Here is a 19,860-nt window from a genome sequence, read left to right on the forward strand (position 1 = left end):
AGGTAAGCCCAAGGGTCTAGCTGAAAAGTCTGTTCCCCTCCACTGTTTTCCTGGCAGCTGAGTGAGTTGGGAAGGACCTCAGGAGGGTGTCAGGGAGGGCTGGCAGAGCGGTGAAGGCCCACACTCCACTTCAGTGCACCTCTCACTAGCTGGGGGCAGCCCATCATCAGTCCCTCCTTTTCTCCCCTTATTCCTAAAGATGTGATTCAGACAGCAGTGGAGACCAAAGGGGTCTTCAGCCTTCAGCAGAGTCAACAATGCCATGCTTGCCCCATAGGTCTCGTTTTGGGAACCCATCCACATCACAGCTTCCTGGGAGAAGATACTATAACTGTTTCACTGAACGAATCTGTTCTCAGAAACTGTGTCCAAGAAATGGAGGCCTGTACTAACCTCTTTGATCCCTCCTTCCTTCCCTTCATTGTTGTCTTCTGGCTGAAGCCAAAAGCCTCTTCAAGCAGAGCTACGTGTACAAAGGATCTGACAGGATGGAGGCGGCCCGTCAGAGCGTGGCCTTGTCCTCCCACTGGTTGCCTTAACCACACAGCATGTAAGGTACAAGCAGGCATCTTCCCATTGGAGCAGCCTCCCCTGATTACCCGCACCTCGCACTTGGAAGGGAAGGTCACAAGGACCTGTCCTGACCTATCTACTCCCCAGGAGCCCTTGCTGGACTTACGAGACCTGGGCCAGGTCTAATGTTTGTTCCTGGGTGGACCCCTTCTCTACTCAAGGAGCCCACAGTGAGAGATGCTGGCCACCTGCTGGGCTCCCGTCCCAGTTGACTTTGGTTCAAGCCCTAAAACAGCCCACCTCCCTGGGGTCCCTCTCTCCCCTCCTTTGTGCCTATGAAGAACAAGATCACAGACTGGGAAGAATGAAGGGTGGAGGCAGCAGGCCCACTGTCACTGTGCCATCTTACCCTGACCCAGCCTTTTTCCAGCTGGGACCACAGGCCCCAGGAGGCACTGGCTTGCTCCCCTCTGCTGTCCCCCGCCCACTGTCCTAGTCTAGAACCCCTCTTCCTCTCTCCTTAGTCTTTTTATAGCTCCTCCTTTTCTCCATACTCCCCCTTCCTGCTTTCCCCTCTGGCCAAGCCCCACATCTTAATTTCCTTGAACAGTTTGAGACCAACAGAGAACCCAGAGGTGGTGGGAGCAGGGGAACGAGTCATTATCTCCTTAGTCCCAGAATGGAATCAACCCAAACTCTCCTCTGTGAAAGGGACTTAAAGCAGACTGTCCCCCAAAGGAGAAAGGAGAATGAGCCGAGGGGGTGGGCTCAGGCCTCTCTTCCAGCCCTTCAGCACAGTGACACGCTCTGAGAGACACCTGAGTGTGGAAAGGAAAGCAGGGCTCCAGCTTTACAAAATAAAGTGTTTGTTTATTATGAAATTAGAGATGGAGGCCCCTCCCCTTCCTCCCTCTTTCCCCTTCCCCAGCAGCCTCCCTCTTTCCTTCCCCTCCCCCAGGGGCTGGGAAGCATACAAGACGATGCCCAGAGCCAGGATGCCCAAGGCTGGTTGACAGCTGGGCAGAGCTCCAGGGAGGCGGCCACAGTGGGGGGCTGGAGCTCTCGCCCTGGGAGTCAGGCTGGCTCCTTCTCTCTGCTGGAGGCCAGTGGAGCCAGGATGAGGCCATGAGTGATGGATGGAACCATGCGGGCAGGTCTGTAGAGACAGGAGAGCCAGAGTGAGAGGCGGTGAGTGGGGGAGGGCTTTGGGCCAGCCTGGTGCTCCACAAGGTCTCAGGACACTGACCTGGGGCAGAACATCCCCTGCAGGAGGGTGGGCAGCAGTGGCTGGGCGTTTCTCTTGCTTTTGGGATGGACAACAGAAAAAACCAAAAAGCCAATCACAGGGACCCACAGAGAATGTGGGCAGATGTGGGCAGGAGACAGCATGTGTGTGCGCAAGGGAGACACATAGAGCTCTATGTGATAGATTCAGAACGGAGCAGACCAAAACAGAATCACAGTGAGAGAAGCGGGAGGTTCAGAGTCGGAGCCGCACAACCCAGACCCAGACAGGGAGCGGGTCAGAGACAGACAGATCCCTGGAGAGAGACGAACAGACGACTGGGGAGGAGGGATGTAAGGAGGCGGTTGCCTTGGGGAGGTGGGGAGGAGGGACACGGGACTGGGGAGGCCTGGGGGCCCCTGGGCTGCTGCCGCCTGCCTGGACCCGGGGGGGCTCACTCAGAGGGCCTACGCTGCCGCCCTGCTTCGGTGGGGGAAGCGGGGGCAGGGCCAGGCCGGTTTCAGGGGGCCGGGGGCTCCTTGGCCCCGTAGAGCTCGGCCAGGGTGCGAAAGAGCGGCCCCCAGTCGTCCAGCGGCTCAGCCGGGCCCGGGGCGCCGCCGAGCTCGCTGCCGGAGCCCAGGGAGCTGAGGGAGCCGCAGGAAGAGCCGCGGCCCTCGTAGCCGTACACCTGCACGGAGTCGTAGGGTGGCACGCTGGGGTCCTCGTCCGCCTCGCGCAGCCGCAGCGCCAGCAGCTGCGCCACGTCGGCGGGGCCGGGGGGCCGGGGCTGGCGTGGCGCCCGCGCCCAGGGCAGCACATCGCGGCGCGCGGGCGGGCCCGGCGCCGGCGGGGCCGCCCCGTCAGGGTTCTGCAGGGCGCTGATGTCGAAGGCCTCCGTGTCCTCCTCGCCACCGCCCTCGTCGTCGTAGGTGATGATGTTCTCGCGCACGTCCTCCTCCTCGAGCACCATCAGGGCTTCTTGCTTCTGGCGCCGCAGAGCCACGAAGAGCACCACCAGGGCTGGGGGAGAGGCGCGCAAGTTCCATTTGGAACGGCCTAGGGGTGGCAAGCCCTAGCTTTGACCTTTGGCAAAACGCTTTTGAATCCTGACTTCAACCCTTTACTTGCTGTGTGACCACGGAGAGTTGCTTAACTTCTCTGAACCTCATTGGCCCTTGGATTGCTTGTGTGGAAAAGAGGGGAAACATGTTTACCCCTTAAGGTTGTTGAAAGGATAAATACCAAGTGATGTGCCCAGCACCACACATGGCCCAGAGTTGGGGCTCAGTAAATAGTTTTTATGGCTCATGACTGTCCTTAGCTTGCAGGTCAGGGATATGAGGTCAGAGTGTTTCTTTTGGGGGTATTGGGCAGTGGGAAAACCCAGTCATGAGGGTTCCTTCACGACCTGGGATGCCCTTCCCTATGTCCAGGGTCCTGCTTCTCTCCACACCCCCTGCAGGGCTGGACCTCACATCTATGAGCCCATCTATGGCTTGACTCACCCAGCAGTGTGCCCACGCAGGTGACGATGGCAAGCAGGGCCCCAGTGCTGAGCCCAGCAGGTGAGAGCTGAGCCTCGGGCCTGCAGGACGCCACGGAGCCATCAGGCCGGCAGCGGCACACACTGACAGTTACCGTGGCTGTGCTGCTCAGTACTGGCTGCCCCCAGTCCCACAGTTCTATGGGAACCAGGTAGGGGGCCTGGCGGGGTGGAGCGGGGCGAGAGGGCAGCAGCAGGCTGGCGGAGCCATCTGTAGGAGAGACAGGTCTTTGGGCACCTCCTGGGATACCTTCCCACTAAGGTCGGTGCAGTCCATGGAGACAAAGCTGTCCGTGGGGAAGGTTTGCAAAGAGCAAAACCACATCCACCTTCCTTTATTTATTTATTTTGGCCACACTGCATGGCTGGCAGGATCTCAGCTCCCCAACCAAGGACTGAACCCAGGCCGCTGCAGTGAAAGCCCTGAATCCCAGAATCCTTTGGCATCAATGGTAAAGAACCTGCCTGCCAATGCAGGAGACACAAGAGATGTGAGTTTGCTTCCTGAGTCAGGAAGATCCCCTGGAGTGGGAAATGACAACCCGCTCCAGTATTCTTGCCTGGAGAATCCCATGGACAGAGGAGCCTGGTGGGCTACAGTCCATAGGGTCACAGAGTCGGATACAACTGAACACATACACACACCCACACACACACACAGAGGCCATCAAGGAACTCCCAAAACTGCATGTACATTCTGTAGGGTGGAGCCCCAGGTAGGTGGGTAGAGTTAGGGATGGTGGAGGAGGGGAGGGAAGCAGGTAAGGGCACAGCCGTAGGAAGCTACCCACCTTGGTTGTCCCGGACAGTGAAGTTGGCATCGGGGCCCAGAGGGCCATGAAAGGAGACACGGCTATTGTTGCCGACTTCGTCTCTGTCCAGGGCTCGGATGACCTGAATCAGCTGAGAGGAAGAAGAGAAACCTCATATGGAGTGGGCAGCTGGAGGTCTTGAGGTCCCAACCTGCCTGCCTCAGTGGCTCACCTGGCCAGGGGCTGCAGAATCGCACACAAAGGTGTCATAGGGCTCAGCCAGCTGGGGAGCGTTGTCATTCTCGTCCAGGGTCTGGATGGCCACTTGCACCCGGGAGGCCTGTGCAGAGCTGTCTGAAGCCAGAACACGAACACGTGCACCCCACGCAAGCACACACATCACAGTTACACACAGTACATATGGTGTGTGAGTGTCACATCCAGAACATGGCATGCATGTGAGACACATGAGATATGCATGCAGTATGCAGGTAGCCTCAGTGTTGTGAAGTGAATGGAACAAGTGCATATAACATCCATGTGGTGCCCAAGAATATGTGGAATACATACCCCATATACATTCAACAGGAATGTAGCACCCATGACATACATGAACAATAACCCACATGCAGGGCACATGCACCGTCAAGGAAAGGTAGACAGATGATGCATACTAGACAACAGCCATGAAAGATGCAACACATTCATACCATACATTTGATGTACTCAGTGTTTAAAACAAATACAACATACACAAAGGGAATGTTCTCTATATACAGTGAATGTAGCATCACCACCCCCCAGGATGCAGAGAATGCATTTTCATGCACGAAAACAGTGGGACAGACATACACGCATGTGCACTTGGGCACATACACACATGCACACACACACACACGCCCTCTCAGAGGTCTGGGAGGCTGTGGTGTAGCAATGAGTATCACTTAGAATTGACCTTGGGGAGGGAGGAGCTACCTGATTCTCAGGAGCAAAGCCAGGCCAGCCTGGGTACCACAGCCATAGACAGGACCCCTCGTCATTGGGTGGCCCCCATCATTACCCTGCCTCACTCCTCACTGCCAATGGCATCCACGAGAAAATGAAAAGTATGCATCCCTGCCCTTCCCAGCGCTCACTCATTTCCCCTAGGCTAAATCTCTGGGTTCCTTTAGTCTTTCCCCTAAGTTGAGGGAGAGCTGGTTGGCTCTTGGGAAGGGGCTGAGGTCACAGCCTAGGTAGAGGAGTGGACTACCTGGCTAAAGGGTCTGGGAGATGGGACAGGGCTGGGGTCCATCTTTCACTGCAGTAAGGGCTCAGGGCCTGCTAGTCAGTATTGGGATTTGTGGGGGTGGGGAGCAGGATTTGGCAGGAGGTAAGAAGACAGGGAAATATACGCGTGCGCGCGCACACACACACACACACACACACACAGGGCTATGTGAACAGACGGCCAACGCACACACAGGGATGATCACATGGACACACACGCACGCACTGTCACACAGCTGCATGGTCATAAACGTAAACCGATCCACATATAGTTCAACACACATGGTGGAGGAGATAACAGCTGAGACTGCAGCCAGACTGAGGCCCCACCACTTAATGTCTGCGTGACCTCGGGAAGTTACTTAACTTCTCTTTGTCTGAGTTTCCTCCTTTTAAAATGGGGGGGAAAAAACCATACCTTCCTCATAAAGTTGTGGTGATGATGAAGTGAATGCATCTATGTTTGGTACTCAGAACAGTGTCCGATACACAGTAAGTAGTAAATTATTACTACTTGTCCACACACACTCACATACACAAAACAATGTATACAAACAGCTACTTGTGTCTACCACTGTGCTGTGCTTAGTCGCTCAGTCGTGTCTGACTCTTTGTGACCCCATGGACTGTAGTTCACTATGCTCCTCTGTCCAGGGGTTTTCTCCAGGCAAGAATACTGGAGTGGGTTGCCATGCCCTCCTCCAGGAGATCTTCCCAACCCAGGGATGGAACCGGGGTCTCCTGCATTGCAGGCAGATTCTTTACTAGCTGAGCTACCAAGTTTCACTATACATATCTAATTACATATATGCACAAATAATATAACTCTATACACTCAACTACATACACATATATATGCAACTATAGATATATACTCACAAGCAGATGTGTAGGTATGTATATGTATTTTTCACACACATGGAAGGACGCACACACATGTACACACACACATAGCTCTTTAGCTCCTCACTGACGTGGTATAAGTGTGTATGCACACAGGGACAACTCCCAGAGACAGGACATGGACAGCAAACGTAGGAGACCCTGAGGCATGAGCAGGCATAGCAAGGAGGGGTTCACAGGAGGGAAGGAGGTCTCCCTGCCCCCACAGGCCACGGCTGCCCAGAGGCGGCTGAACCACGCCGATGATGACTGGTGACTGACACGGGCAGTGCAGGGAGCTGGCCCTTCTCTCCTTCCTTGAGGGCTTCCCACAAACTTCGCAGAGAGAGGCTGCTGGTGGCCCCCGGTCAGCTCCAGGAGGAGGGCCCAGCTCTTCCCTGTTCCCACTTCAGCCTGAAGCAGAGACTGGGCCAGGCAGGGTCTCCCAGGGTGCATGTCGGGGTTCTTAGGGATTGAGAGCTATTTGAGGTTAGATTTATGTTGACTCGGGGAAAGTCAGGTATGGGAGCAAATTAAAGGTGAGGGGAGATGCTTAAGCCAACCCACTGTGCCCAGTCCAGCCCGGGAGACCAGGAAGCCTGCCTGGTGGTAATGGTCCAGGCTGGGCGCCTAGCAGTGATACCCTGGGTGGGGGTGTGTGGCACTCACACCTGCCTCGCCCCATCCCCAGGGATGGCCCCTCTGCCGAGAGGCTGCCGCCTCCTCCCAGGTCTCCGGGAGGCCCAGGACTCCTCACCAAGTTCTGTGGCCAGCACTGTGAGGTTGTGCCAGACACGAGCCTCTCGGTCCAGGGGCACTGCCGTGCGGATGGTGCCGTCCTCAGGCTCGATGGAGAAGCAGCGCTCCAGGTCCGAGTGCGGGAGGATGGAGTATCTGGGGAGATGGAGCCAGGTGGGGGCACTGAACTGGGGCAGGGCCGAGCTGGCGGCCACCCCTCCCTCCCACCTGTTCACCTTTGTGGGGCCTCCTGGCTCATCTGGGCAAAGGGCCTTCATGACCTGACCACGCAGCGCCTGCCTGTGCGCCTGGAGCCATCATTCACGTTAGGGGCTCCTCAAAAGGGGCAGTCACCAATACCAAACACCCATCCTATGACATGGGCTGCTGAGTTTCATGATGGTGTGGAAAGAGAGACAGAGGTGACATGGGGCAAACACTGCCTGTCTTTCTGACTCCTGGGCTCTGTCCTGGGGACCGAGGACCTGAGTTCTAGCTCTGCTCTGTCTCAGACTAGCTGTGTGACCTTGGGCCAATCTTTTAACCCGTTCCCTCAACTATCAAAGGAGAATGACACTGGCCCCTCCGTCAGTGCTGTGACAGGGATGCTGGGCAGCAGGCTGGGCAGGTGGAAAGAGTGGGTCTTCTTGAGGCCGACAAGTCTGGATTGGAATTCCAGCATTGCTGCTTACTGTGTGACCTGGGGCACGTTAACGCAACCTCTCAGGGCTGAGCCTCTAAAGCAGCTGGAGCCAAGAAGACTCCTACCCTTATCTTCAATCCTCCTCTCACAAGTTGTTGTGAAAATGAAATGTTATCAAGTGAGTAAAATGTGAGGCGCTGAGGGAGTGATCAATAGCCACAGCCACAGCCATCAACTGAGAGGGCGCACTCATCAGATGAAATGCCATATCTGTTCTCACGGCCACTGGGAGGCGCCACTGCCATCCACGCAGGGATGGGTGGAGAGTCGGGCTAGCAGGTCCTCCAGCCCTCCCCTGGCCCCCAGGCCTGCAGTGGGGAAGACTTCTGCCAGGAGGGAAGTGTGATGGGCAGGAGATGGGGAGGGGGGTGCATCCTTGGGAGGGAATAGCCTGCTCCTGGGCCCTTTCCCTGAGGCCCCGCCCTGCCCCGCCAGCTCACCTGATGGGGCTGGCGGGGGAGTCCAGGTCGGTGGCTGACACCTGGCCCACCAGGGTCCCAGGACCCTTGTTCTCAGGCACGACCAGGCGGTAGGCAGCCTGGGTGAAGGCAGGTGGCTCTGGAGCGTCCTGCACAGCCACGCGCACCGAGGCCACATCCTTGAAGGGCCCTCGCCGCAGATAGGCTGGGTCGATGAGCGTATTGGTGGCCTCCACGCGGAAAGAGTAGGTGCGACGGGTCTCAAAGTCTAAGGGCTACAGTGAGGGAGATGGAGTTACTGAGGCAGGTGGGCACCAGAGGGGCAGCGGCCTTGGTGGTCAGGGTGGCGGGGGGCAGATTATTTGGTCAGAACTCCAGGTCTGCCCCCCAGTTCCACCAGACTTGCCCTGTGCGAAGTCCTGAGCCAGCCACTCCCCCACTCTGAGCCCCAGACTCTCATCTGAAGGACGAGGAGAGGACCACATTCTCTAAGCTCCAACACAGAGATCCCAAGTCTGCTCTGGCCTGTCGTGTGGGGCAGGAGGCGGGTGTGAGTGGGTCTGAAGCACTCACCTTGCGGACAGTGAGGAGCCCATCTCGACCCTGGGAGTCTGTGCTGATGCTGAAGGCCTCCGACCCCTCCCCGTCGAGGATGCTGTATGCCATGAGGGCGTTGTCCCCCAGGTCTGGGTCCTGGGCCCGCAACCGGCCCACCAGGGTACCCGGCCCAGCGGTCTCCACCACAGAGAACTGGTACAGGCCTTGGGGTGGATGGAGGGAGATGTTCTTAGACAGGTCCTCAGCCCTCCTTCCTCCCCCAGCACATCCTTCTCCCAGGCCTGGTTGGGGGAAGGGTTGGGGGCAGGCTTCTCCAGAGGCGATAGGGGTGGGGCGGGGTGGTTAAAGGATGGCTCGGGTGGCGGCACTGGCCCCTTACTCTGAGGGAACTTGGGGGGGTTGTCGTTGACATCGCTGAGGGTGACCGTCACCGTGGTGCTGCCCGACAGCCCCCCCATGTGGCCGCCCATGTCCTTGGCTTGAATCACCACTAAGAACTCCTCCTGCGTCTCCCGGTCCATGTTGGGGATGGCAGTCCGCACCACTCCTAGGGAGAGACGACGGGTCAGGGTTGCCTGATCCCACAGCTGTCTCACCCAGCTCCCGAGTTCTAGCCTCACCAGTCTGGGGGTCCACAGAGAAGAAAGGCAGTCCATCCAACACGGTGTACACCAACTTGGCGCTGTTCCCATAGCTGGGGTCATCGGCGTCGTGAGCAGTCACCTGGATCACTGATGTCCCTGCAGGGGGTTCCGGCACCCCACTCAGCCAGGACAGAGCCAAGTGGGGAAGAAGAGCAGATGAGTGGGAACCAGGCATGAGCAGGGCTGAATTGAAGGAGATGGGTTCTGAAAGCAGAAGGAGATGGGGGCAGAAAGCAGTGGGGGAAGGGGAGGCGAGGGCACTCCAGGATGTCCAGACCTAGGGTACTCACCCACATTGGACATCTCGGGCACTGTGGCATGGTAGGGCCCGAGGGGAAAGATGGGTGGGTTGTCGTTGATGTCTTGCACCTTGATAATGAACTCCGATGGGGGCTCCAGGGGTCGGTTGGAGGCTCGGTCCACGGCTTGGGCCAGTAGCACGTACTGTGCCTTCTCCTCCCGGTCCAGGCTCTTGGTGACATGGATATTGCCTGTGGCCTCATCAATCACAAATACGGTGCCTGCGCCCTCTCCGGTCAGCAGGTACTTGGTGCGGCCCTCACCCCTGTCCACATCTGAATGCAGCTGTAGGGGTCGGGGAAAGATGGCAGCAGGTTCCAAGAATGGTGACAGAAAGTTAAAGAGTCTATATCTAGGATTGAGGGCAGTGTTGGGAATCCTAGGGACCAAGGTCATTGCAGAAGTGATGAAGTTGCAGAGGAGGGCCTTGAGAGTCAGGGGAGATGTGGGAGGGGCTGAGCCTTACCTTGCCAATAAGGACAGGCTCTGGTCCAGCATACTCCTCAATGACAAAGAACTGGTTCCACACCCAGCTCCTTCGGGTCCGAAGCAGTGATGGTTCTGGGCGCCCCCGGGACCCTGCCCAAGCCCGGGCTGGGGCTGCCAGGCGCCCCATGCAGCCCCAGCCACCCAGCCAGGCCAGCAGGAGCCTCACCAGGCCCCACATGTTTGGGCTCCAGCCAAGGCTCTGTTCACTGCTCCTGGGTGCTGAGGCATGAGCTGGCTGGGGCAGAGGGGCAGAGGCGTGGGGGCTACCCCATGGATCCACACCTGCAGGACAGGCAGCTGTTCAGGGTCGAGGAAGCCCTTACCATCTCCTCCCAAAGTTAGGTGCTCCAAAGATCAGACCTCCAAGGAACCAGACACCCCACTACCCAGAACCCAGAATAAGAACGAGAGCAGTCTGATCTTTCCCTCCACCCAGGCTCTCTGCCTGTATTCACCTCCAGCCCTCCAAGCTGATAAATCTTTGGCCAGTCAACTCTGAATAGGAAAGCTTGGGAAGAAAATAGGAGAGGGGGTGCTGGGAGGGCTTGGAACCGCAAATCTGGCTCGAGCTCCCAGGGTGGGTGTGCAGCTAGGTGCTGGAGGAGATGGGGGCTACCAGGGCAAGGGCTTAAAAATCCAGGAATTGGGATTCATGGAGGTGTGGTCTCAGGGTGCCGAGGGTCAGGCTGAAATGATAAGGAGGGCTGCCTCAGACAGGGTTGAGAACCTGTGAAAGTCTGTCCTCCACAGGAACCCCTCCTCTCCAGAATCTGCTCCCTGGCACACTGCTAGCTGAAGTCCTTGAAGGGGGACCGGGCTCACAGACAGAGTGGGAGGGGGGAGCTGAAAAAAGAGGGGCGGTAGAAGCCGGGAGACTGGGGAGGCAGACCCAGAGGCTAGAGACACAGCGAGATGCAGGGTGAGAACAAGACTCAGGGACTGTCCGCAGAGACAGAGAAAGAATGGCAGCAAGAGACAGGAGGAAAGAGATCAAAGGAGGTAGTCTGGGTGTCTGAAAGGCAGAGAGGAGTCCTGGGTACCAGGCTCCAGAATGGGTGGAAGGGCGGCCAGCACTGTGATAAGCAGAAAGGGGCGGCTTCAACTGCGGGGGTCAGAGCAGGCCGCCCCAGCTCAGAACTTCATTCTGGGAGAGGGGGCAGCCGGGAGGGGATGCAGGAAGGGAGGTAGACAGAGGACCCTTCCCACCGCTGTCTCCCCCCTCCTTCTAGGGGGGACCCCTCAACTGCTGTGGCTGCGCCCCTCCTCCCCCAGAGCAGACACACACCTGGCAGTCCCTTCCTTCCCGAGGGAAGAGGGAAGCCGGAGGGAAGCCGGGGACCAGAGAGGGTGGCGGGACGGAGAGAAGGTAGGGGTAGAGGAGTGGGAACCAGGATAGCGGGAAGGGAAGAGGAGAGGAGAGAGAGGGTAGGATCGGGGAGAGAAAGGAAAGCGGGAAAAGGAAGACAGGAAAGGAGAGAGAGGTGGAGGAAGAAAAAGGCAAAGAGGAAGAGGAGATGGAGCAAGACAGGCAAGAGGGAGAGAGAAGGGTTGGGGAGACAGGGAAGGGGCGGAAAAAGCAAATAGGCAGAAGAGGAGGCAGGATGAAGAGAAATCGAGGGAGAGGAATAATGGGAAAAAGAGGAAAAGAGGTGCGAGGGAAGAAGGGAAAGCGGTAGAGCGCGGGAGAAGGGAGCCGGCAGTGGCTCCCACCCGCGGAGCGCACCGCTCACCGCTTGAAGACACCCGCAGGCTGCGGGCCCCCTGCTGCCCCTTCGCGGATTCCCGACCGTGGGCTCCAGGGCAGGCGCCCTTACCTGGCAGTGCCTAGGGGCCCAGCTTGGCGGGGAGCGCTCCCGCCCGCCCCCGTCGCCGGGTCCCGGGGGCGCAGCCCCGAGCCGATCGGAGCGGGCGCCGCGGCTCCGCTGCAGGTCTGAGCGGCCCCGGCGAGAACAAGGGAGCGAGACGGAGGGGGCGGGGGAAGGAGGCTCCGCCTGCGGAGGAGCGAGGCGGCTCCGCGCCGCGCGGGAGAGGAGAGACCAGCCTCCGACCCTCCCCGGCCAGCCCGGGCCGCGCGGCGAGGGCGGGGGCGGCGCCTGGTGCCCGCCCCCTCGGCGCTGCTGGCCGCCGGGCGCATACAGATGCGGCGCCCCTCCCGGGCCGGGCCCGCAGCGCTCTGAGAGGCACTCGGATGGGAGTGCGTCCACGCCTCGGCGCCAGGCCGTTTCCGAAGAGCTAGCGGGGAGGACGCATCGCGGGGCGCGAAGCGGCCCGCAGCCGGACGAAGGGCGAGCGCACGGTGAGCCCGGGAACCCGGAACCCACTGCGGAGGCCCGGCTCGCAGCAGCTCCCGGACCGGCCTTGGGAACTGCGGAGGACCTCGGTTGTGAGACGGCGGCATTTTGGGAATCTATGCAGGGAAGGATAGCGGGCCGGCCGGGGGCCTTAAGCACGGGTGAAGGGTCCAGGGAGTCCGCGGGCTTGGCCCAGGGAACAAACAGGTCAGGGACCGAGGTAAGACATCCGCGGGAGGGCACGGAGCCTTTTGGGGAAGCTCGTTTACAGAAGCCTACTGAGCGAGCTGCTGCCGCCCCCTGGTGGCAGTTATGGGAGGCACCTTGAAGGTGGCGAGCAGGTGACCAAACTGCCTCTAGCAACAGGACTGGACCGTCTTCTTCCCAGGGGGTCTCCCTCACTGCGGGGAGGGGGAAGCCGCACAGCTGTGGTGTGGTCTGAGCCGAGGCAGGGATGGAGGGAGGGCAGGGAGTCCCCTCTCCGGGAAGCAGCAGCCTAAGTGTATGAAATGCAAGTAATGCTGGCTGCACTTCACAGGAGACAGCCTCCACTTCAGTTTGGCTCTCACCCAGGCCCTGGCCAAGGAAAGCCACTCAATCACACACTAGTTAAAACTAAGTCAGATTTTTATTATTTTCCATAGACCACATCATTTAATAATAAAAAAAATAAAAATAAAAATTGAACAAAAGGAAAAGGTGGATATAAAGTGGAACCGGTGGGCAGGAGGCAAGGGCTGCAGGACAGAAAAGACTGGGAACCGCAGGGGCCCTGGGACTCAGGAGGAGATGCTGATTCAGCTCATAGGTGACCCAGTCCTGGCCCCGGCTGTTCCCAAAAGGGGGGTTCGAGTACCAGAGGTGGTGAGCAGGATGGAGGAAAAAACAAGGGAGGTTTGGGGCTCTTGGCTGTTCCCCACTTCTCAGCCAATACCTCCCTCCCTAACTTAGCTCTTCCCTCTCACAGACTTCACTGGAAATGAGAGGAGAGGGCTGAGTCCCAAGAGAGATTATGGAGGTGGGGTCGGGGTGGGAAGGTGGCCACTGCTCCATTTGGTATTTGGGGACAGGTGGCAGCCAGACTTCAGCACTGGGTGAATGGTGTCAAAGAGCCCTGGTTCCAGGGTGGTGGAGATTGTACCTATCCCTCTGTGGCCTCGAACCCACCCGGGGCAGGGTGGCCCGTGCCTGCAGCTCTCCCTAGTGTCCTCCCGGCTAGCGGCGCCCACCCCGGTCCCGCACAGGTGTGCTCCGACTCCGGCTCCTGCTGTGGCGCTTGGTGTCTCTGCGGTCCCGCTCCCTGCCTCGCTCCCGCTCCCGGTCCCGCTCCCGCTCTCGATCCCCCCGGTCCCGCTCCCGCTCCCTCTCCCGCTCCCGCTCCCGCTCCCGGTCCCGCTCTCGGCTGTGCTCTCGCCGCTTCTCTCGCTCCAGCTGCCGGGTCCGTTCCCGCTCGGCCTCCTTCTCCCTCTCCTTCTGCTCCTCTTCTTCTTGCTCCTTTCGCCGCTTCTCCCGCTCCTTGGCCCGTTCAGCCCGCTCTGCCTCCTTCTGAACAATCTGTAGCAGGCAGGGAAGGCAGAGAACAGGCATCTCAACCCCGTTCACACCAGTCCCACCTGGTCCCCCTGCTCCTGGACCCTGCACTCCTAGCTCAGGATCACCGTTCGCCTTGCTGTTACACAGGAAGGGGGAGGGCCCAGCAGTCACACCTGTCCTTGTCTCAGAGCCCCAAGCCCTCCCACTTTTCACCTGCTACAGGCATGACAGGTAGCAGCACCATCCATGCCTGGCCTCTCGTATTTCCCAAGCTGAGAGGTGAAAAAAAATCTCTATTTTCTTCAGTGGAGTAGCATAAGCCTAAAATTCCCAAAAGGCCCATCAAGAAAAAAGCCCCCTTAAAAAAGCTAAAATCCCTAGAAAGGAAAAAGAAGAAAAATGGCAGAGTTTATAAAATACAAATTTTTCAGCTAACTAAAAGCAACTTCCAAAAAGTGTGGTTGGCACAGCCAGTTTGGATACACACACACAGTTCCAATCTCCATGTCTTCTACTACCTTTTTGGGTCTGGCTTCTCTATGGCACAATCAACTGGGTCTTGAAACTGCCTCTTTCCATGATGCTTAGCCTCTGCCCTATTATCCTTAGCCGATAGGATATCTAGGCCTACTCCTCCCGTAGTCACATGACTCTGCCCTCCCGGCCCCCCAGCCTTGATGCATCTCTGAGCAGGGCGGGCAGGCAGGCACTCACCTGGCTGTCAGTCAGCGGGAGCCAATAGATGCAGGGAGCTGCCTTGGTCTTGCGGAAAAGGTCGTCCAGCAGCTTGGCAGGTGGTTCCTCCTGAGCTTTCTCTGAGGTGGAAAGAAGTGGTTCAGACTTGATGCACGTGACTCTGTGGCCCGTCCCATTTGGGTCCCTTGCCCACTTACAGGCGGGTACTGTGTCCCCGCAGCTAAGTACCTTTCTTCTCACTCTTCTTTTCTTTAGACTTTGCGCGTTCCTTCCGGCGGCGATCACGGGACCGGGATCGGGAACGGGGCCCTTCTCGAACTTTGTCCCGATCCCACTCACGCTCGGATCGAGTCCGCTCCCGCCGCTCCATTTCCCGTTCCCGTTCTGCCCACTGCTCCCGAACCGCCCGCTCCTGCTCCCGCTGCTCTGCCCTGGGGTGCTGTGGTGGCTGGGCTGGGGGTGGGGGCGGGGGGTGCAGTGGCCGTGGTATCCCCTGCTCTTCTGTCTTAGTTTCAGAGGGACGGTCCACCAAGAGGCCTCGGTGATAGTCCAGCTGCAGGTAGAGAAGGTACAAGGGTGGAGACATCACCACCCCACTGAAGGAGCACGGCTCAACTCGGAACCAAAGTGGAGGGGAGAGGACACTCAGAGACCCCCGGTTTGGCCAGGATCTCGCTGCAATCTCTCGAATGATAGCCCCCCCCGCCCCTCCCCTCTTTCCCCTCCCTCATGAGGGAGTCTTACCTCATCTTGCTCAGCATAGTCAGCACAAAGGAATTTGGGGTTGGACTGGGGCCATTTGACCCCATGCAGAGCTGTGCGGGTGGCAACTGCTTCCTCCACTGTCGAGTACTGACGAGGAAGGGAGAGGCAGAAGGTCACAACAGGCCTTCCCTCCCTCCCACTGCCACAAGGCCTCAAACCTGCCCACGCTGGCCACAGAAGGAGATATAGGGCACAACCTAGAGAACCAGCTCCTTCCCCTCACCGTTACAAAGCAGTGAGATTTGATCTTGTCAATCCAAAAAGCCTCTTCCACCAGAGTTCCTGTACGTCCCAACAACTCCTTCAGTTGGCCTAAAGTGAAGGGACGGACCTGCCAATGAGAATGAAACTTCAGGGTCTGGAAGAAGGCAAGAAATATGCTCAGGTCAGGCTCCCTACAAACTTGAGACAACCCTGCAGGGTGATACTTTTTTCTCATTTTTCAGATGAGACAGGTTGTGAGGTCACGCAACTCACTCAATGAGTGAGTAACCAGCAGACCTAAGAGCTGAACCTAAGAAACACGAGTCCAAAGCTCTGACTCCACATCAAGCTGCACTGTGGGAAATGATGACTTACCAAATTGGAGATGTGGACGATGTTACTGATCTTGCCCCGGGGTGGGGAGGGCACCTGAGCAGTCCGGACTGGGTCATCAATCGTAATGGAAACTCCTGACTTCTGCTGGCTAATGGAACGTCGAGTTAAGGTATCTCCTAAAGTCACTATCAAATAGAGCACATGAATCGTTTTCAGCAGGAGCAATGCTGGCTTTCACCTTCAGCAGGACTTTTAAACTCCCTACCGGTAGTCACCCTTCCATCTAAATGTGCTGAGCACCTGCACTGTGCAAGGTACAGTCCAGGCTGATCTCATTATGGAGACGCAAAGATTAAACAGATTCGAACCTAGCCCTCAAGTAGCTTGGTAACAGGAAGACGACAAGACACATGTATAAAATACTACAACACAAGGCAGAAGACACTCGATGCTGTAAGAGGTCCAAATCAGGTGCTCTGGGGATGCAGGGAGCCACACGTTTCACTCAGGGCTGCACCCACCTTTCTTGACTTCATGTTCCACAGGTGGGGGCAAGGCCACCTCCACTGAGACCTGGGGAGGTACAGGGGCTTCTGCTTCAGGCTCCTTCTCTTCTTCCTCCTCTTCCCTCTGCCCATTCTCCTGGCCCTCAGCAGGTACCACCTGTAAGGTATCAGGTAACAGAGGGATTCTTAAACACCAAACTGGCATATTCTTTTCTGCCTCTGGTTTCTTGGGGAGAGATGGTGGTAGTCAGCCTGAAGTGTTCTTTCCACTAGGGGGCAGATTTCATTATTAGGTTCACCTGTCACATCCTGGGATTGGTAATACCTTAACTGGTCCATGAGCAAAACTAAGGCAGGAATTGGCAAATTTTTTCTGTATAGAACAAGACAGTAAACATTATAGAATTTGTGAGTCATATAGTTCCAACTACTCAACTCTTGATATTATAGCACGTAAGCAGCCATAGAGAAAAGTAAATGAACTGGTGTGACTGTGTTCTAACAGAACTTCATTACAAACAACAGGTTAGATTTCATATTCTGCTGACCCCTACAAAGGTCAATTAAGCCAACCCTCTGCACAGACAGCAGATTTCCCTTCCAGAACTCCACCTTAGCTCCCTACTCAGCTGCTCACTCTGCATTCAGGCCCCACCCCCCCAAAGTGGGGCACAGGAGCCTTACCTGAGTGACAGTCCGGCATATTTTCAGCCCTTTGTCATGGGTCCCATCATCACCATTACGCTCTGTCTCATCCTCAGAGATTCGGGAGTCGTCAGCATGAAGATCCACAACAGCCTCCTGCCCCGCCAGGGGTTTGATGTCGGGGATGAGGCTCTGGGACACAGATACCCCCCCACCCCGTTACACTGGGCCCATGTCTACTCCCACCGCATGTGTCTCATCCTCCCTTTCCCGGCCCCTCCCACCTCACCTTGAGTGATTCGGTGGTGATACTGATGGAGGGTTTCTTCTGGGTGGTGGCTGTGCTGGCTCCCCAACGCCGCTTCCGACTAGGCTGGCCCCCCTCTGTGTCACTGTTTCCAGCCGGCACCCCCTTGGTAGCTGCTGTCCCCAAGAAATAGGACCCCACAGTTAGATGGTCCCAGGCTCTCTGCTGGTTCACGCCACAACACCCACAGACAGCCTTCAACTAGAATTTTAGTAAAAGGTTAACTTAAGGATATCACTTTTGGAGATTGGGGAAACCGTGTTTCAGAGTAAACAGAAGGCCTGGAGCCACTTCCTGAAAGATTAAAACTACTGATCTCTGAAGGCAAAAAGGGAGAAGTAACTAGGCTGGTGAGCATTTAAACTTTTACTGGTAGAAAAACCTAAAGCACTGGGGAAGACATACTGAGGATGCCATGGGAATGAGAAAAGACTGTATGATAATAAAATTCAAGTTAGTTTTAGATCATGACGTGATCTGGTTATGCTTTAGGTTAATATTCACACTAATAGGTTGATATTTAAGTCATAAAGATCTATTAAGTATTACACTTTGTCAACTTAAGAGTTCCTCATTGAAAAATGCTCAAGTTGTTACTGTTTGAGGTGTGGGAACTCTCGTTTTCTCAGATGTGCTCTTAGAATAGGCATAAACTGGTAAGCATTTTATAGGAATCCCTCAAACCTACTCCTGAAAAAAGCAGGACTATAGATAAGTAATAGTGAGACACTTCAGTGTATCTCATTAGGGTTAAGAAAGAAATGGGGGGGAAAATGACAAGAATTGTTTATGAAGTTCTGAATTATAAACTGGAGCCTTAACTATGCCATAGATTTGCTGGGTGGAGCTGCTGGGATGGCAAGGGGTGACCCAAGAATGCCACTGAGAGAGAACAGGAGTCTATTTCTCTATGAACTTTTGAGTTTTACGGTATTCTAGACCTGTATCAGGGACTTGGGGCTAAACTTACAGACAACGGAGATCTTCCTCTTGAATGATTTGGGCAGCGAGCTCTGTATAGAGAAGAAAGGGCGGGGGGGGGCGGGAAAGAGAAAGAGACACACCCCACAGAGAGGTGGAAAGGAGGTTAGATGGGGCAGTCTTAGCACAGGTTCCAAAGACACAGAGATAGAGACACAGAGACAGACAGAGACCAAAACAGAAGCGGCAAACGGCAAAAACGAAGCAGAATCAATGCAAGTTAGAGAAAAAAATAAAACCAAACATCACAGCAGGGAAAAGTCATCTAGTCCATACCACACCTATGTATTAGCTTAACCAGAAATAAGCTGGAAGAATTTCAGTAGCCTCCCAGCCCTTTAAAAGCATTGGTCATGCCCTCTTCCACTAGTCTCTATGGATGGAGAGGACACCAAACCCAACAAGCTATGCCCCAAACTGAGTTATTTAGTCCTTCTGAGGTCTTCCTTGCTAACCGGAGCAAAATATGAGTAAACAAGGAAAACCAACTCTGGGATGGCAGCTGCGACAGTATAATCCTCCTCCTCTACTCAATGCCCAGCCTGACATCCAGACAGTGGCTCTGAGCAGCTTGGACAGCAGATTGTTAAAACTGCCTGGATCACTGCCACACTATGGAAAAGGGCAGCACCAGACTCACTGGAGAGGAGCCTCTGAAGCCAAGTGCCGGCAGAAAGAATTTAAAGGTGTCTTTGGTAAAGACAAGATTTTATGAAGGGCAGACAGTACCCAGGAAGAGTTTCAGACTTTCCGACCACTGTACTGAGCTCTAGCAGAGCCCTACTATGTCGTCTCCAAACAGGGCTTATGCCTTAGGGGCTCTGTCAAGGACCAGAAACTTCCAAACTTGCTTTTGAGTAAGTTTCTGCCCCCAAACACTCAGTGGAAGACTGTGGACAGAGCAAAAAGAGGAAGAGAGAGCGAAAAGGGGAACAGAGCATTTTCAGATTTAAGTGCTTATTTCTGGAAAAACTAAGACCTACCACCCTTCTAAAGGGTAGGGCAGGAGCCCTCTTGATGAAATCCCTTTCCCCCATCCACCCGCCAGCCCCGTTTGTGTTGTCTAACCAAGTCTCCTTGGTCTCCTTTAAGGGCCAGCCTGACCCCTAGCCAGGCCACTCTTGATGGGTAAGTTAGTGAGAAAAAAAAAAAGTCTTAATTAAAACAGGTAGAACATGAACCAGATAAATAAATCCAATAAAGAAATCAGAATAAAGATAAAGAAAAAAAATCAAAATAAAAGATTAAAAAAAGAGGAGAAAGAAGAAAATAAAGAGGAAAATAAACTAGGAATATGACAAATGTTCCAGGTACCATCTCACACCTGGGATCTTCAGTTCAGCCAATCGCACCTCACTGTGTACTGTATCTAGTCAACCGCCGGTCCAATCAGAATGAGCCCTCCCTGCTAGGCGCTGTGCAATTGGTGGGGGGTTGGGTTGGCAAAAAAGGTGGGCGCACGGCGTGGTGGTCGGCACGGCACTGCCAGAGTCCTCCCAGGGGCGCACGGGGGGCGGGAGGGAAACGTGTGGGGGGACGCTGCCCAGTTTCCATGATGTCA

The 19,860-nt window shown here is 56.0% G+C and overlaps 2 protein-coding genes across 9 annotated transcripts in view; both read right to left on the reverse strand.

The window, feature by feature from the left end:
• Nucleotides 1-1,362: 1,362 nt before the first annotated feature.
• On the reverse strand, nt 1,363-11,992 carry CDH24 (cadherin 24). Of its 2 annotated transcripts, XM_043920782.1 has the most exons (14): nt 11,850-11,989; nt 10,491-10,721; nt 10,013-10,317; nt 9,537-9,831; nt 9,223-9,342; nt 8,982-9,149; nt 8,618-8,805; nt 8,066-8,319; nt 6,942-7,078; nt 4,266-4,387; nt 4,073-4,184; nt 3,244-3,492; nt 1,760-2,758; nt 1,372-1,669 (listed from the first exon to the last, which is right to left on the reverse strand). In XM_043920782.1, exons 3-13 carry the CDS (start codon nt 10,211-10,213, stop codon nt 2,259-2,261), a joined length of 2,346 nt encoding a protein of 781 aa, XP_043776717.1. In that variant the 5' UTR covers nt 10,214-10,317; nt 10,491-10,721; nt 11,850-11,989; the 3' UTR covers nt 1,372-1,669; nt 1,760-2,258. The 2 variants fall into 2 exon arrangements, with proteins under 2 accessions (XP_043776715.1, XP_043776717.1); XM_043920780.1 differs by lacking the exon at nt 10,491-10,721 and having other exon boundaries at nt 1,363-1,669; nt 11,850-11,992.
• A 943-nt stretch (nt 11,993-12,935) lies between these two features.
• ACIN1 (apoptotic chromatin condensation inducer 1) overlaps nt 12,936-19,860 on the reverse strand; it is a 38,025-nt gene continuing 31,100 nt past the window's right edge. For 4 of the 7 annotated variants that reach the window (XM_043919569.1, XM_043919564.1, XM_043919570.1 and 1 more), the window contains 10 exons: nt 18,289-18,331; nt 17,301-17,434; nt 17,051-17,203; nt 16,382-16,523; nt 15,900-16,045; nt 15,544-15,651; nt 15,300-15,407; nt 14,784-15,108; nt 14,574-14,674; nt 12,936-13,880 (listed from right to left, as the gene is read on the reverse strand). In XM_043919569.1, the coding sequence (XP_043775504.1) occupies nt 13,542-13,880; nt 14,574-14,674; nt 14,784-15,108; nt 15,300-15,407; nt 15,544-15,651; nt 15,900-16,045; nt 16,382-16,523; nt 17,051-17,203; nt 17,301-17,434; nt 18,289-18,331 (1,599 nt within the window). In that variant the 3' untranslated portion in view covers nt 12,936-13,541. The remainder of the gene's footprint in view (nt 13,881-14,573; nt 14,675-14,783; nt 15,109-15,299; nt 15,408-15,543; nt 15,652-15,899; nt 16,046-16,381; nt 16,524-17,050; nt 17,204-17,300; nt 17,435-18,288; nt 18,332-19,860) is intronic. The other 3 variants (XM_043919567.1, XM_043919565.1, XM_043919566.1) reach the window with 3 other exon arrangements.

The sequence above is a fragment of the Cervus elaphus genome, chromosome 12 (assembly GCF_910594005.1).
Source record: "Cervus elaphus chromosome 12, mCerEla1.1, whole genome shotgun sequence".
Taxonomy (NCBI): Eukaryota; Metazoa; Chordata; class Mammalia; order Artiodactyla; family Cervidae; genus Cervus; species Cervus elaphus.